The 15,102-nt window shown below is 36.6% G+C and overlaps 1 protein-coding gene across 1 annotated transcript in view; it reads right to left on the reverse strand.

Moving 5' to 3' along the window:
• Nucleotides 1–350: 350 nt before the first annotated feature.
• Nucleotides 351–15,102, reverse strand: part of LOC103695767 (cell division protein FtsY homolog, chloroplastic) — a 41,250-nt gene continuing 26,498 nt past the window's right edge. Inside the window, exons 6-11 of the mRNA XM_008777176.3 lie at nucleotides 10,046–10,166; nucleotides 9,876–9,944; nucleotides 9,704–9,786; nucleotides 6,019–6,087; nucleotides 753–815; nucleotides 351–620 (exon numbers count right to left, since the gene is read on the reverse strand). Of these exons, the coding sequence (XP_008775398.2) occupies nucleotides 507–620; nucleotides 753–815; nucleotides 6,019–6,087; nucleotides 9,704–9,786; nucleotides 9,876–9,944; nucleotides 10,046–10,166 (519 nt within the window). The 3' untranslated portion in view covers nucleotides 351–506. The remainder of the gene's footprint in view (nucleotides 621–752; nucleotides 816–6,018; nucleotides 6,088–9,703; nucleotides 9,787–9,875; nucleotides 9,945–10,045; nucleotides 10,167–15,102) is intronic.

Raw genomic sequence — 15,102 nt, forward strand, 5'->3', positions numbered from 1 at the left:
CTATTGATAAGTTCGATCCTCTTGAAGAGATCAGATTTTCTTTATGTTCAAGAAATTATGACCGGAAAATTGATGTTTATTCCCTTCCCGATGTACATTTTAAGGGGGAAGTTTGAATAGACAGCAATTTCCTTCTTGTCATAATGGTCACATCTCTAGTATATCTTGAGAAGTGGAAGAGACAAATTCTTAGATTTAAGTATAGATTTATAAAGCTAATCTTTTTCATTAGAAAAATTTATATGAAAATTTTAAACTAAAGGGATGTTAGCAGCCTGTATCTGGCATTAACACATCAAAGTTTTGCAAGATCTCTATCAAACAGAAGGCGCATAAAGGAACTTTTCAGATATACAAGGAGATGGCTTGGAGATTTCTACACTCAGAAAGCTTTATTAAGCAAAATATGAGCATAAACATCAAATTTTTTGAACAAGAAAAAAGAATAGCAGTAGAACCTGCAAAACAGCTGTACATGATGGTACAACAATGGCTTCCTAAGAACCCTAAGAGAAGATGGCATTAACAAAGGCTTCAGCATCAAATGGTTGAAGATCATCTAACCCTTCACCAACACCCACAAATTTTACAGGGATACCAAGTTCATCTACAACGCTGACCTGCAGTCAGAAAAAAAAAAAAAAAATCTCAGTTTCACTACTATGGTCCCAGATGGGCCATGTCAAGAGAATTGTTCTTGTCGAAGAAATCGCATGAAACGAAATATTTCATTAAAAGATATTGGAGCATACCACACAGCCACCACGAGCAGAACCATCTAACTTCGTCAAGATCAGTCCTGTAACTCCAACTACCTGTTGTGAAATTTTAAGAATTGCATGTAAAAAATTATTTCTCATAAGAATAACGATATATGTGATGCTGCTACAAGTATCATTATATGCTTTCCAATCTTGCGAGGAAATCATGTTTAGTAAAAGAATAAAACTGCAAATATGAGTTCTCATATGACAATATATGTGGCCATATATCCTAGGCTGAACTATGCAAACCCATAGATAATCACCAAGAACAAAGACCAGAATAACTCCAATCCATGGAAACAGAGATGAACAAGAAGGAAATGACAAAAGGTTATCATGAGCAAGAAATGCAGAAAAGTTTGAGGAAACAAAACATAATGTGAAATTTCATCTATTAATAAATAAATGGGCCGTGACCAAAGGTTGAATAAAATTTTCAAAAGGTAGTGTAAGGTTTACCTAACTGACCTATAAAGCAGCATATGAAATAGTTCGCTTGGGGCGAAAAGACCAACCATGAGGGTCGTGGACATGTTCAGAATGCAAAAGAAGCACAGAATAAATTAGATGGGTTCTTCAGTATTCCGAACCCATAGGTCATGGTGACATAACCTAAAAACTAAACAGAAGATGTCAATTTCAGAAAACTGGACGTGGAACCCAATGACATCATACAGGCTAGATACACTCAATAGAAAAAAGGTTAAAATAGATAAAGGTCATCAAATAGAAGCAAATCAACTAGTTCAAGAACATTGGAGCCCCTTAGCCAAAAACATGGAACCAAATGGATTGGTAAGCAAAAAGATAATAGAACTCTCAAGGTGGTCCAATGTAATCAAGATCCTAAAACAAAAAAAATCGAGCATATGCACTTTGTGAGCTATGAAAAGTAATAGGCTCGCAAGATTTGCAGTCTCAGTATTAGACCTTGTACCAATAGCCTACCAGTACACAATATACATACCACGATACTGACACTCAAACACAGGGGGTGTACCATCTGAATACCCTACGAATACAGTATGGTACGCCCCATACTGGCTGGTAGGGATGTTAACACAGATCAGGAACTCTAGATAGGGTTTACTCTAGCAAGAGAGGCACAAAAAAAATTAAACAGACAACCTGGTAGTTGGTGAATGAGGATTGAGAAAGTTGATAACAAATAGTTGGGACATAACTTGATGGTTACAATTACGGCTTACAAGTTGAGTCAGCATTTCCAACTCAACCTGATCTGAACCATATATGGGTTTCCATAATTCAGCGAACTCTAATGCAGCTCAGCCCATCCTATTTACCTAATTGGAGTCTCAATCGATCTTTTCTAGGATTAGAAAAGAACTCACTAGCGGAAGTGTGGATTATCTTCCCTTGTAGGTAGCATCCACAAGACGTAGTCATTGAGCCCTATCATAATTTTTTCATGGCGCTGAGAAATCTCATCCGTCCGGCAAAGGCAGATTATTAAGCTCGAGTAAAGTTGGAACAAGAGCTACCCTACTCCCCCCAAAAAATGCTAAAACAGGGGCATGACAGCTGCGGTAGGATCTAGATCTGGGCCAAGACGAACTACTGTAGGAAAATTATTGAAACCATTAAATTCGGAATATGATAAAGTAGCACTTTTAAAGATAACGCCTTGCCTTAATTAAAAAAAAGTCAAAGCGCTTGGCATTGGGCCAATCTGTCTATTCAACAAATAAATGGAATTTTTATTTATCAATATCCAAGACCATAGATATTGATTTTTCCTTAGAGTTTGGGTATTTGATCGATCCACTGTTACTGACCAAACAAAAAAAGTGCTTGGGTCTTTTATATCAAAACAAAATCATAGTAATTGGTAATTGTTCCTCCATTTTGTCTTTGTGGACCGAGAAGAAAGGGGGCTCAGCGGAAAGAGGGTTGTACCATGAGAGAAGCAAGGAGGTCAACCAACTTCAAATTAGCAAGTTTTTTTTTTCAATTTTTTCTTCAGTTCATTTTAAAATACTTCAATTGGTACACACAAGAAATAGGCCAATTCGGTAGCCTTTTGCTCAATTTCTCGTGGAGTAAAACGATGGGACTGAGAGAAAGAAAGGACAGGGGGCGACCATGCATGGCACTTCTCAACCGTGTCTCCGAGCGAACATTCAAATATCAGTTCCACATTCATTCGTGAGGGTACTCCTAATGGGTTGAAGACCATATCAACAGGTGTCCCATATTGGGCGACCATGCATGGCACTTCTCGACCATGTCTCCGAGCGAACATTCAAATATCTGTCCCACATTTATTCGTGAGGGTACTCCTAATGGGTTGAAGACCATATCAACAAGTGTGCCATGTTGCAAATAGGGCATATCTTGTCTATATCTTCTACCAAGACATTCACCGAGCAAGTAGAAGCCCTTCATAGAGATACCAAGAAATCTTTTTTGAATGATTCAAAATAGAAATATTTCTCAATGAGTATTCTTGTACTAAGAATAAGAGGGAGAAGTTGATGTTTGTTCCTGAAGTAAAAATAGTTTGATCTGTTCCTAAATAATATATATATATAATAAATTATATATATAATTTATTTGTTATTTTATTTTTTTATGTTATTTTTTTTATGTTAAATGTTTAAGAAGCCCAATAGGGGCAATACTTGAAATGGTGATCCATAAAAAAACACCTATATTGAGATCGCCTAAAACAAGGCGGCACCCAAAAAGAATTACTAAATAACTTAGTAGAATTGATATGACCGCTATGGAGCAGTATGGGCTAATGAAGCATGGGGATCTTATTAGAGTTGGGACCTGAAGGAAACTTGGGCCAATGTCAGTACTCATCTCCGCATCATTTTGCTATATTGCTATACGTTCATTTTCCTCTTTTTTCTCCTAAATGAACTCCACATGGATAATCAAATAATTCACCATGATTCCACTATGATTATTGATCAATAATCAATAATCAATAATAAGGAACTTGGTGTCAACCCGTCACCGAGAATGGCTTATGTTCCAAGAACCAATGCTACCAATACGGTTAGCACCTACCACTGAAACGATGCCTACTGATGATAGTGCGGCTACTGTTCAAAATGCACTTGCTGAGGTGAACGCTGGTGTGGCTAAAGCTGCAAAGAATGCTCTGGGGTTTTTTTCATGCTAATGACAAGCAGACTAAGAAAGTGATTCGGATCTCACACTTTCCACCAACCTCGAAGGAATGGGTAAGAGGCTGACTCCAATTTGAAAAAGGGAGAATATGGTTATTGAAGCATAAAGCACATTTCCAATTTAAGAAATACCCTTTTTTTTTCTAACCCGACTGATGGTCACGCTTGAAAACGACGCCTTAAACATATCTTGATGCCTGAAAGTTGGATAGGGTGGCCCTTACGTAAGGACTATATTACCCCAAATTTCTATGAAATACAAGATGCTCATTGAATGATAAAGAAACTAATGTTCACTTATACCACTTAAGATTTTAGAATGTCCATGTTTACCCAACTCTAAGACTTCCTTTCACCGACCAATAGTAAATCATGGGCTGGAAGACTAATGGATCCATCTCATGCTTTTTAACCAGGGTAAGGCATAAGAATGATGTAAGACATTCTGTATGTATGTATATTTATATTTGTGAGGAACTCCAATAATAACTGGGTGTGTAGAAACTTAATTTCATGGTGTTGCACATATGATGTTTGAATGACACTACATGCCTTCAAATATCTAGAAATAGATAGTTTGAGCTCAAATACTCATCATTGATCTAGATATAAGGTTTATTTGCTTATAAATGAAGATAACTATCCATAGGAACCATATGACAAGCCAAACCCAAACATAATATGCCAGGTTTGGCACATGACCGACCTGAACTGACCTGTATGAGTGGATCAGTAAATAAAAATTCCTAAGAATCTCATGACCTGTGTGGTCAACTTATAGACCGCCTCCAGTCAAAATCTTGAACTGAAACTGTACTGGTTAGGATCAAGGCATGAGCAACATGATCCTAACATGGCTTGTTTGCAGGCCTAGTTTCATGTCACAATATCCATTTTTAGCATTGAATTCTCATAGTTATATTGTTGATATTCTACAAGCAAATGTGTGCAATCTTGGACAACAGAATGCTATTTATTAGACAATGATAGTTCACAAGTTAATAAAAATTTGATAAAGACTATTTATTTTAAAAAATAAATCAACATAGAAATTCCATGGTTTATAACTAAACAGGTCTAGATTGTAGATATACATGCAAGAATTCTATATTAGACATCAATGGCATGATATGCACATGATTTGTAGGTTAGCATGATAATGCAAGTTTGCAAAAATAAAACATTAAAAACATACATGCAATATGTTGTTCATTGTTGAATCAAATAGAATAAGAATAATTTGTTAATCTATCTAAAAACATATTAAAAAGAAAAAAAAACAAGATTAAATGTTAAATTGGACACACACACACACACACACACATATATATATATATATATGTATATGTATATGTATATGTATATGTATATGTATATGTATATGTATATGTATATGTATATGTATGTACAAAAGAAAGCCTGATGAAGGGCTCAAAGAGTCAGCAGAACAAAGGCAATAAACAGAATGCAATTTTAGTGAAAATAAAAAAAGATGAGGTCGCACTGAAGATTGGTGCACAAGAGATAACACAGTGATTGGTTTCATTGTCCGGGATTCATCATAGCAAATACTAAAGAGATAGATAAAGACATGCTAGAACTTGAATTAGTTGGATGAAGTGAAGGTCCCTGTGGGGTATTATGCAATAGAGAAATCCCTCAGCATGCATAATAACAATAAAGTACACAATATTCTCTAGCTCAGAATGTTGACCAGTATGCTGGGTACAAGGAAAAAAGTTGAATTTGACAATTGAGAATGTTGAGATAGATGTGTGGAAACTAGACAATGAAAAAAAAATGAGCATCATTAAAGTAGTAGGAGACAAGATTTGCTGTATTGGCCGGTACCGTACCGTACCATAGCAATACCAAACTAGTACGCCGTCTCGTATTGTATCAAAACTTAGTACATCTCGCCGTCTCATACAGTACCATGTACTGACACACTGTAATAGAATTTACCGATACGGAGTCCGGCACCGAGACAGCAAATCTTGGTAGGAGATGTACAAATTAAATTTAACTGATGAAGAATAGATCGAAATGGTATTGTTTTGTAAAATAGTGATCCAAGATGATAAGAAGATTACTTCATTAAATTCTCTTGCCTGCTGTAGCATATTCAAACCAGTTGTCCCATCCAAAACTTGCAAAATCTCCTGTAAAAATAAAATAAAATAAAACGACCTTGTGTGATTCGTCATGTAAAATTCAGCATGTTTTAACATGCACTAATTAGTAAACATAGCTGTCAATTAATTTATTTCAGACCAATTGCCAATTTGCCATTGAACATGCTGACCAGAAAGCAAGAGATTGGTATCTGTAGAAAACTAAAAGGAAAAAAAATCATTTTATAGTAAGAGCCAAAGCCTTTGGGCTGGAATCTGCTGTTGTAGATTCTCAATGCAACTAGGAGAGAGAAAGGGCGAAAGGAAAACACCTGCGCAGTTTTTTCTTTTCATTTTTTTTTCCGCATCCCACACCCCCCCCCCTCCCCCCGAAAAAAAAAGCTATAGCCTTCCATTAAACAATCCCCATCTTGATAAACATGTGTGCCATAGATGCAAAATCTATCAATAGTGAAGGCATAGGTATTTGTTCAAAGTGGTAAATACCAGATAATTTGGTTATTAAGAAGCAGTGCTATTTACAGGATGTACTAATAGAACTAGCTTAATGGTTAGAACATCAACATGCTTAGAAAAAATAGATCTTCCATACATGATATTACCATTTAGATTATTGTTATACCATCCAGTTTGCTGACCATAATATTATTTATAATAAATATGCATATATTAGATAATTTCCATCCAAAATTGACATGTATTGTCACATTTTCCAACTCCATCTTCCCATGCAAAAGATAAAGAAATTGCACAATACATGGCGGTCAACATTGACCCATTAAGTCCAAATTAAATGAGCCATATGATGCATGTGATACTTTATAGTAGTACCATATGAGTGTTAAAGCAAAAAGAAAATAATCAGAAACAAAATAAAATCATACAAAATAAATTTTCATGTTTCATCTTGAAGCTCTATGTCCAGGATATGCAAAAGAACTCTACTATCCCAATCTGCACTAAGACCCCTTTCTCATTTGTTTCAAGATAAGTTCAGGAGGAATATGAAAGGAAGTAATTACACAGGACCAGAAGACACTGGCTGTTTAGCATGATTTGACATTGAACGATATTGAAGTAGGAGAAACTTGTATTCAGATGTAATGTTAATGCTATGTATGCTTATTTTAGTAAAATCAAAGAGAAATTCCCTTTAAAACTATGGTGCAGTGTATAAGACACCCATAAACAATATTAGAAGTACATCTGCACCTTGACACTTTTCCTGGCTTCATAGTGTTGCAGACACAAGCATAAGCTGTACAAAACTAATTGTCCTCCATAATGCACAACCATGATACAGATATATAAAGTTATTGATTCTAGGATAGTTATAAACTAGCATATAACCCGCACGATGCACGAGTTACAATTGTTTCTCCTTTTTCCACCTATTCTTGATATGCAATATAACAATATAACAAATTATAATAAATAAAAGGCTTCAATAGTCAAATTTCTGTTGCATATTAAGCAATGAGCTATAACAATGGCCAAGCAAACTAATACTAACGTCATTCCTATTTGTTGCATATTAAGTAATGAACTTAGTGATGGCAAAGTATGTTAATATCGGCATCATTAATACCAGAATCTACATGACAAATGGAGAACTCCATACAGGCTGAGCCTCCATTTTAGATGTATCCTAGCATATAACCAACACAATGTGCAGGGTACAGATTTTTTTTTCTTTTTCGATTGTTATTGAAATGCAATACAGAAATGTAATAAAATATAATAAATAGAAAGTTTCAATAGCCAAACTTCTGTTGCACATCAACAAGTGAACTTTAGTGATGGCGGAGTAGGAACTCCCATCAAATATCTAAACCAACATAGTAATATTAGTTTAGATAAGTATAATACTTATATATTTTAAATGGATAATATTCTCAACTATAAATTATACTTATATCAATTATATAAGTATCATTGATATTTAATATTGATAATAGTAAAATACTCTATTATCTATCATCTATACTAATATATAATGAAAGGAATGGATAATATAATACTTATTTATAACAGATATCAGTTAATAAGTGATTTCCTCTTGTATTAGTTATAAGAGCCCCAGCTATTATCCAAAATCAAGAAACTATTGGTGACATTATTAATACAAGCATCCAAGTAGCAGGTGGAGAGCTTAGTTTAGTAAATTTTCAGTCCATATTACTAAATTTTAGTAAATCTCATTCACAATTGTTTCTTTTCATTCTTAGTACATTTCTCCAACATAAACACAACATAAGCGGAACCGGTACCAGGCACCGTATCGGTTCTCCGACGGGATGAGTCAGTATGGGCCTGCGCTGTGTCGTGTCGGGCCCGTACTAACACAGTAAAACAAACGGGAGAGATGAAGAACGAGAGAGAAAAAGAAAGAGAGCGGAGGAGGGAGGCCGATGGAGGGTGTCGGAGGCCGGCACCAGGCCCTTTTGCAACTTAGGCGGCCGTTCCCCTATTTCATCCGAAACAGGGGTCGACCGCTTTTTAATTTCGCGATTCTTAAGTTAAGTCGGCAAATCCGCTTTTTATGTTTGCCGACTTCACTTAAAAATTGCAAAATTAAAAAACAGTCAACCTCTATTTCGAACGAAATAGATAAACGGCTGAGTAAATCGCAAAAGTGCCCAGCGCCGACCTCCGCCGGCCTCCCTCCCTCCCCCGCTCTCTCTCTCTTTTCTTTCTCCGCCTCCGGCAACAGATTATGTTTCCATTGCCAAAATCGTACCGGTGAGCCACCGGTACAGCTCAGATCTGCCGGAACCGCCCGCTTCGGAACGGTTCCGCCGACTGTGCATAGACATGACTATGACAATCTATTTACTAATATATTAATCTCTAAATTCATAGAATATTTTCAACAGGTTCCTAAAACATTGTTGATCTCCATATGGATATGGGTTGTTTCAATTTAATTGAAGTACTGTTTTTTGAGAAGAGTGCAGCCCTGAAAGTCGGCTTAATGCCCACACATGGACACAACTATCACACTGTTTACTTTAATTTGTGAAAGTATTTAAGCATTTGTCTTTCAGAAAGTTGTAAGCATTAATGCATTAGGATATGAAGAGTCATCTTGTGTCTATTATAAATAGATATGTAGCAGAAAAAGAAGGAATAGTGAAGAATTAGGAATAAAATCTGTGTTAAATTTCTTTAAATCTAGTGGTGGATTGCACTTGTTATCTCTCTTCTCCTACCTTATTATCCTCTTTCCCTATCTTTTCTCTCCTTTGCATAACCCCTTTTATTTTCAGTGTCAACCCAACCAACAATAATTCTTCAAAAAGGACAAACTGAGTAAGTTTGCAATCAGAAATATAAAAAATGAGAAACATATTGAATTAAAATTCCAAGATATTAACATTCAGAAATAGATCGAGCATAAAGAAGCATGGAAATATACTACTCTTTAAAGGATAGAAAAAAGTGTTTTTCCCTTCTTTTTTTTCTTCTTTTGAGCTCTAGGATGGGTGGGAGCCTGGCTGTAAATCGAGTTGAGTGGGAATGAACCCAGGTCTCTTGTGTCCGTACAAGAGGCTTTACCAGCTCAGCCGGTTGGCACCCTCAAGAGAGAAAACAGGTATTGTCTAGAAAATTTACGGACATAATTTGGAGCATATTATCATACATTTGGAGCACCAGGGATAACTTTAGCAATAGCTTTCTTGCACGAAACCAACTCTTCCATGAGGCTGTAATTTGTGTGCAGACCTGAGAAAATCATTATAAAGTTAAAGAGAAGGATAAGAATCAAATTGAAACTAATATATCACAAAATTTTTGAAGAAGAAGATACGCACGTCCAGATGTATCACATAAAACTACGTCATATCGTTGCTCCTTCCCTCTTTTTACAGCCTGTGTAAGAACTATCCAGAAAGTGACTTCAGATGGCAATATACACATCCTCTCAGGAACTATTACACAAGCAAAATAATATACAAGATCATGGGGCACCTGTAAGTCATACCTGATGGGGCTTTGATCTTCTCACCTTCTGCAATAACTATCTCTGATCCAGTTCTCTCAGCCCATACCTCCAGCTGCTCACTAGCTGCTGCTCTGAAAGTATCACCAGCTGCCATTAGTACCTGAATCAAAGTGGCCAAATACAAACAAAAGAAAAAAAAAGTTTAAGCAAGTTCCTCTGCAAGACTCAAGGAACAAAGTGACTACAATTATAGAAGCAAAAAACCTTGAGGATGATAAAAAAAATTTAAAATTCCTCCATTCAGCTATGAAGTCAAACTGACACATGAGGTCTTAAACATTGCAAGAAGCAAAAACAAACAACTGCATAAATATGCATGAAGTCTTATTCTGGATCAAGATGATAGGCTGCAACAGTCATACACGTAGAACTTAAAAACTAGTCATACTTTAGCATGCTATTCTTTAAATGCAATTTAGCTTGCAGCTTTTAGTCCATGATAAACTTCACTAAAACCACACAAATCTAGATACTTTCTTTTAATAACAAAGCTAATTTAAAAAATGTAGCAGATAAAAAAAGTCAGAGATTTAGCAGCTTTAAGAATCAAGCCCTTACAGCCTCTATTCAACAGATAAATCAACAGATATTTTTTGGAATAAAAAATCCTAGGCTTCAAGAGCTACACCTATTTAAAGCTCAACATGACTGCATATAACAAAGGCTGTAAGGCAAATGAACAGTCATGTTGGGCTCAAAGTTCAGCTTGATAAGGGCTTGCTCAATTAGCAAGCAAGGTTGTGATATTCCCATCTTATTTGTGTTTGGCTTGAATAACCTCAAAATAAATTTAAAAAAAGATAAAAATTATTTATTTATAAATAAAAAATTGTGTTTGTGTATTATCTATAAATTGTAAACATATTAAATAATAAAATATGCATCTCAGCTGTTCAATTGGGATATGATAGTTTTAAATGGATATCAACAGCTTGGTCTCATGGTCACAGTAAGTCCCTTATATGAGCCCTTCAAGAAAAGCCTAGTCCAGAATCTCTAGATTGAAACTGAGTGAGTTCCTCAAGCTCTGCTCAGTTAATAATACAATAAGAGCTTGAGCATGGCATGTCTCACTTGAGATCAGCTGCGTCACACCCCTACCAAAAAGAAGGCCTTACTATGGTGAGCTGGGGTGTCAATAAGCTGAAATACCTTGGTTATGTTTGCTCACACGATCAATTCATTGCAAACACTTTGGCTGATAACTTGAGCAGAAGCTTTGGATCAATCAAATCAAGCTTAGTTACAAGCAAGGTGTGCTGTTATAGTACCGAATCTCGTACCGGTGCCACACTATTGCTGTGCTAGTACGGTAGGGTTTGAGTTAAGAATATGCTTCACGACTGCAAATCCACGTGTTAAGTTTTCTAAATTTAGTTTCTGGTCAATAACAGATGTTTGTTTTCAGTCAATAAGTCCTAGTCTCTAGGATATTGTTAGCGCATCACAAGTCATGGTTTGTTACCGTAAATCTTGTGATCCACTCTCTTTGCAGTTTTACTTTTGCACTATAAATGTAATGCACTGGTGGTAAATAAAATAACCCCTTTGCTGCATCGTAACTTTTTTATTTACTTTTTCTATTCCTTTTCTACTTTCAGATTTCACATACCTTTGTTTCTCTATCTTTTCCTTCTCAAAAAACAACAATTTGGTATTAGAGCTTCTATTTCTTACGGGACCTGGGAGCAACCATGGAAGTTGAAACAAGTTTCTCCAATTTCTCTCAAGCTGCTCCTCCAGTTTTCGACGGAGAAAACTTCCAGCTCTGGGCTGTTAGAATGGAAACTTATCGGGAGGCTTTAGATCTATGGGAAGCTGTCGAAGAAGATTACGAAGTCGCTTCGCTGTCGAACAACCCGACGGTCGCTCGGATCAAAAGCCACAAAGAGAAGAAAACCAAAAAATCGAAGGCCAAAGCAGTGCTATTTGTTGGTGTTTCAACAACAATTTTTACGATGATCATGACTTTCAAATCAGCAAAAGAAATTTGGGAGTATCTGAAGAAGGAATACGCAGGTGATGAACGGATACGAGGTATGCAAGTGCTTAATCTAATAAGGGGATTTGAGCTGTAAAAGATGAAAGATGCTGAGACAATCAAAGAATACTCAGACCGATTGCTTCGCATTGCCAACAAGGTGAGGCTTCTTGGCACTAAATTTGATGATTCAAGAATTGTAGAAAAAATTCTTGTTACAGTGCCTGAAAAATATGAAGCCTCAATAACCACCTTGGATAATACTAAAGATCTGTCCAAGATTACCTTGGCAGAACTGTTGAATGCTTTGCAGGCTCAAGAGCAACGGAGGCTTATGAGACAAGATTCTACTGTTGAAGGAGCCTTGTCAGTTAAACACCAGCATGTCCAGAGAAACAATAAAAAGAAGAAACAAGTCTCAAGTTCTGGGAACAGTTCAACCAACCACACTCAAAGCAAAGGTGGAAGCTCAAAGGGAAACTACCCTCCTTGCAAACACTGTGGTAAAATGGGTCATCCTCCATTCAAGTGTTGGAAGAGGCCTGATGCAAAGTGTAGCAAATGCAATCAGCTTGGACATGAAGCTGTGATTTGCAAAAGCAAATTTCAGAAAAAGGAAGAAGATGCTCAAGTAGCTGATCAAGAAGAAGAAGTTCAGATGTTTGCGGCCACTTGTTTCTCTACAAAGGTCTCCTCAGAATGTTGGTTAATTGACAGTGGTTGTACAAACCACATGACGTTTGACAGAACTCTTTTTAAGGAGTTAAAGCCTACCGCAATGACGAAAGTCAGGATAGAAAATGGTGGTTATATTGCAGCCAAAGGAAGAGGAACCATTGCAATAACAACCAGCTCAGGTACAAAAACAATTTCAGATGTTCTTTATGTACCTGATATTGATCAAAATTTGCTGAGTGTTGGCCAGTTAATAGAAAAAGGATTTAAGGTGTCCTTTGAAAACTTGTATTGTCTTATCTATGATGCCGCTGGAAAGGAGATCTTGCATGTTAAAATGAGAGGTAAAAGCTTCTCATTTGATCCAACGGAGGAGGAGCACACAGCTTATTCCACCAATATCAACATCACCGAAGTCTGGCACAAAAGGCTTGGGCATTGTCATCTTCAACGAATGTTAAAGATGAAGAAAGATGAAGTGATAAGAGGTTTACCAGCTCTGGTTGATCACTTGCCAAATTGTCATGCTCGTCAATTTGGAAAACAAAGTAGGAAACCATTTCCTAAATCATCCTGGAGAGCATCACAGAAGCTGCAACTAGTTCATACAGATGTGGGAGGACCTCAAAAAAACACCATCACTTCAAGGTAGCCAGTATTACATTCTTTTCATTGATGATTTTACAAGAATGTGTTGGATTTTTTTCCTAAAGTTCAAGTCTGAAGTGACTGGAGTATTCTGGAAGTTCAAGAAGATGGTGGAAAATTAAAGTTGCTGCAAAATTCAGATTTTAAGGTCTGATAATGGAAAGAAGTACACCTCAGCAGAATTTAATTTGTTTTGCGATGAAGCTGGCATTGAACATCAGCTCACTGCTCCTTACACTCCACAGCAAAATGGAGTTAGTGAAAGAAAGAATAGATACGTCATGGAGATGGCCAGATGCATGCTACATGAGAAGGATTTGCCAAAAAGTTTCTGGGCAGAGGCAGCCAACACAACAGTATTTCTGCAAAATCGGCTTCCAAGTGTAGCCGTTGAAGACAAAACTCCATTTGAAGCTTGGTATGGGTATATACCTTCATTAAGCTTTCTTAAAGTATGTGGTTGTTTGTGTTTTGTCCATATTCCACAGGTCAAGAGGGACAAACTTGACAAAAAAGCAATTCCAGGCATCTTTGTGGGCTATAGCACAGTTTCTAAAGCCTACAAAGTATATCACCCTCAAACAGAAAAAATGGTGATTACTAGAGTTGTTCACTTCCATGAGGATGAGCAATGGAACTGGAAAAATTCGCAAGGAACAAGCAGACCTTCACAAGAATTTATAAGTAATTCTCTTGAAGAGGAGACAATGGAGCAGTGGCAAAATGAATTGGAAGATGATCCTCCAGTTAGAGGAACAAGACCACCTTCAGACATTTATCAAAGATGTAATGTGGCATTATGCGAACCTGCTGGCCATGAAGAAGCTCTTAAAGATCCAAAGTGGAAGAAAGCTATGGAGGAGGAGATGTCAATGATTCACAAGAATAAAACTTGGGAATTAGTCCACAAACCAGAAGGCAGAAAAAACATTGGAGTAAAATGGGTGTACCGAACAAAGCTAAATGCTGATAACTTCATCAACAAACACAAAGCAAGGATTGTTGTTAAGGGGCATGCTCAAATTTTTGGCGTTGATTATTCTGAAACTTTTGCTCCAGTTGCTAGATTAGACACAATCAGATTGTTGTTAGCTTTAGCAGCACAAAAAGGCTGGAAAGTGTTTCAGCTAGATGTCAAATCAGCTTTTCTAAATGGTGTTTTGCAAGAAGAAATATATGTGGAGCAGCCAGAAGGATTTGTGGTGCAAGGTGAAGAGGATAAGGTCTATTTGCTTAAAAAGGCCCTTTATGGCTTAAAGCAAGCCCCAAAAGCCTGGTACAGCAGGATACATGAACATTTGCTAAGCTTAGGCTTCACAAGAAGCTTATCTGAAGCTACACTTTATGTTAAACAAAAGGGTAGTTATGTTCTCATTGTGTCCCTTTATGTTGATGACCTTTTGGTAACAGGAGATAATGTACAAATGGTTGAAGAGTTTAAACAAGAGATGATGCAGGTCTTTGAGATAACAGACCTTGGCCTTATGACTTACTTTCTTGGTATGGAGGTCCAACAAAGCCAAAATGAAGTATTTATCTGTCAGAAGAAGTATGCAAAGGAAATTTTGAAGAAATTTCATATGGAGGAGTGCAAAGCAACAAACATGCCAATGCGTCAAAAAGAGAAGCTGAGCAAAGAAGATGGTGTTGATAAAGTTGATCAAGGCTATTATAGAAGCCTGATTGGTTGCTTAATGTATCTTACAGCAACAAGACCTGATATTTTATTTGT

Source organism: Phoenix dactylifera, chromosome 17, assembly GCF_009389715.1.
Source record: "Phoenix dactylifera cultivar Barhee BC4 chromosome 17, palm_55x_up_171113_PBpolish2nd_filt_p, whole genome shotgun sequence".
Lineage (NCBI taxonomy): Eukaryota > Viridiplantae > Streptophyta > Magnoliopsida > Arecales > Arecaceae > Phoenix > Phoenix dactylifera.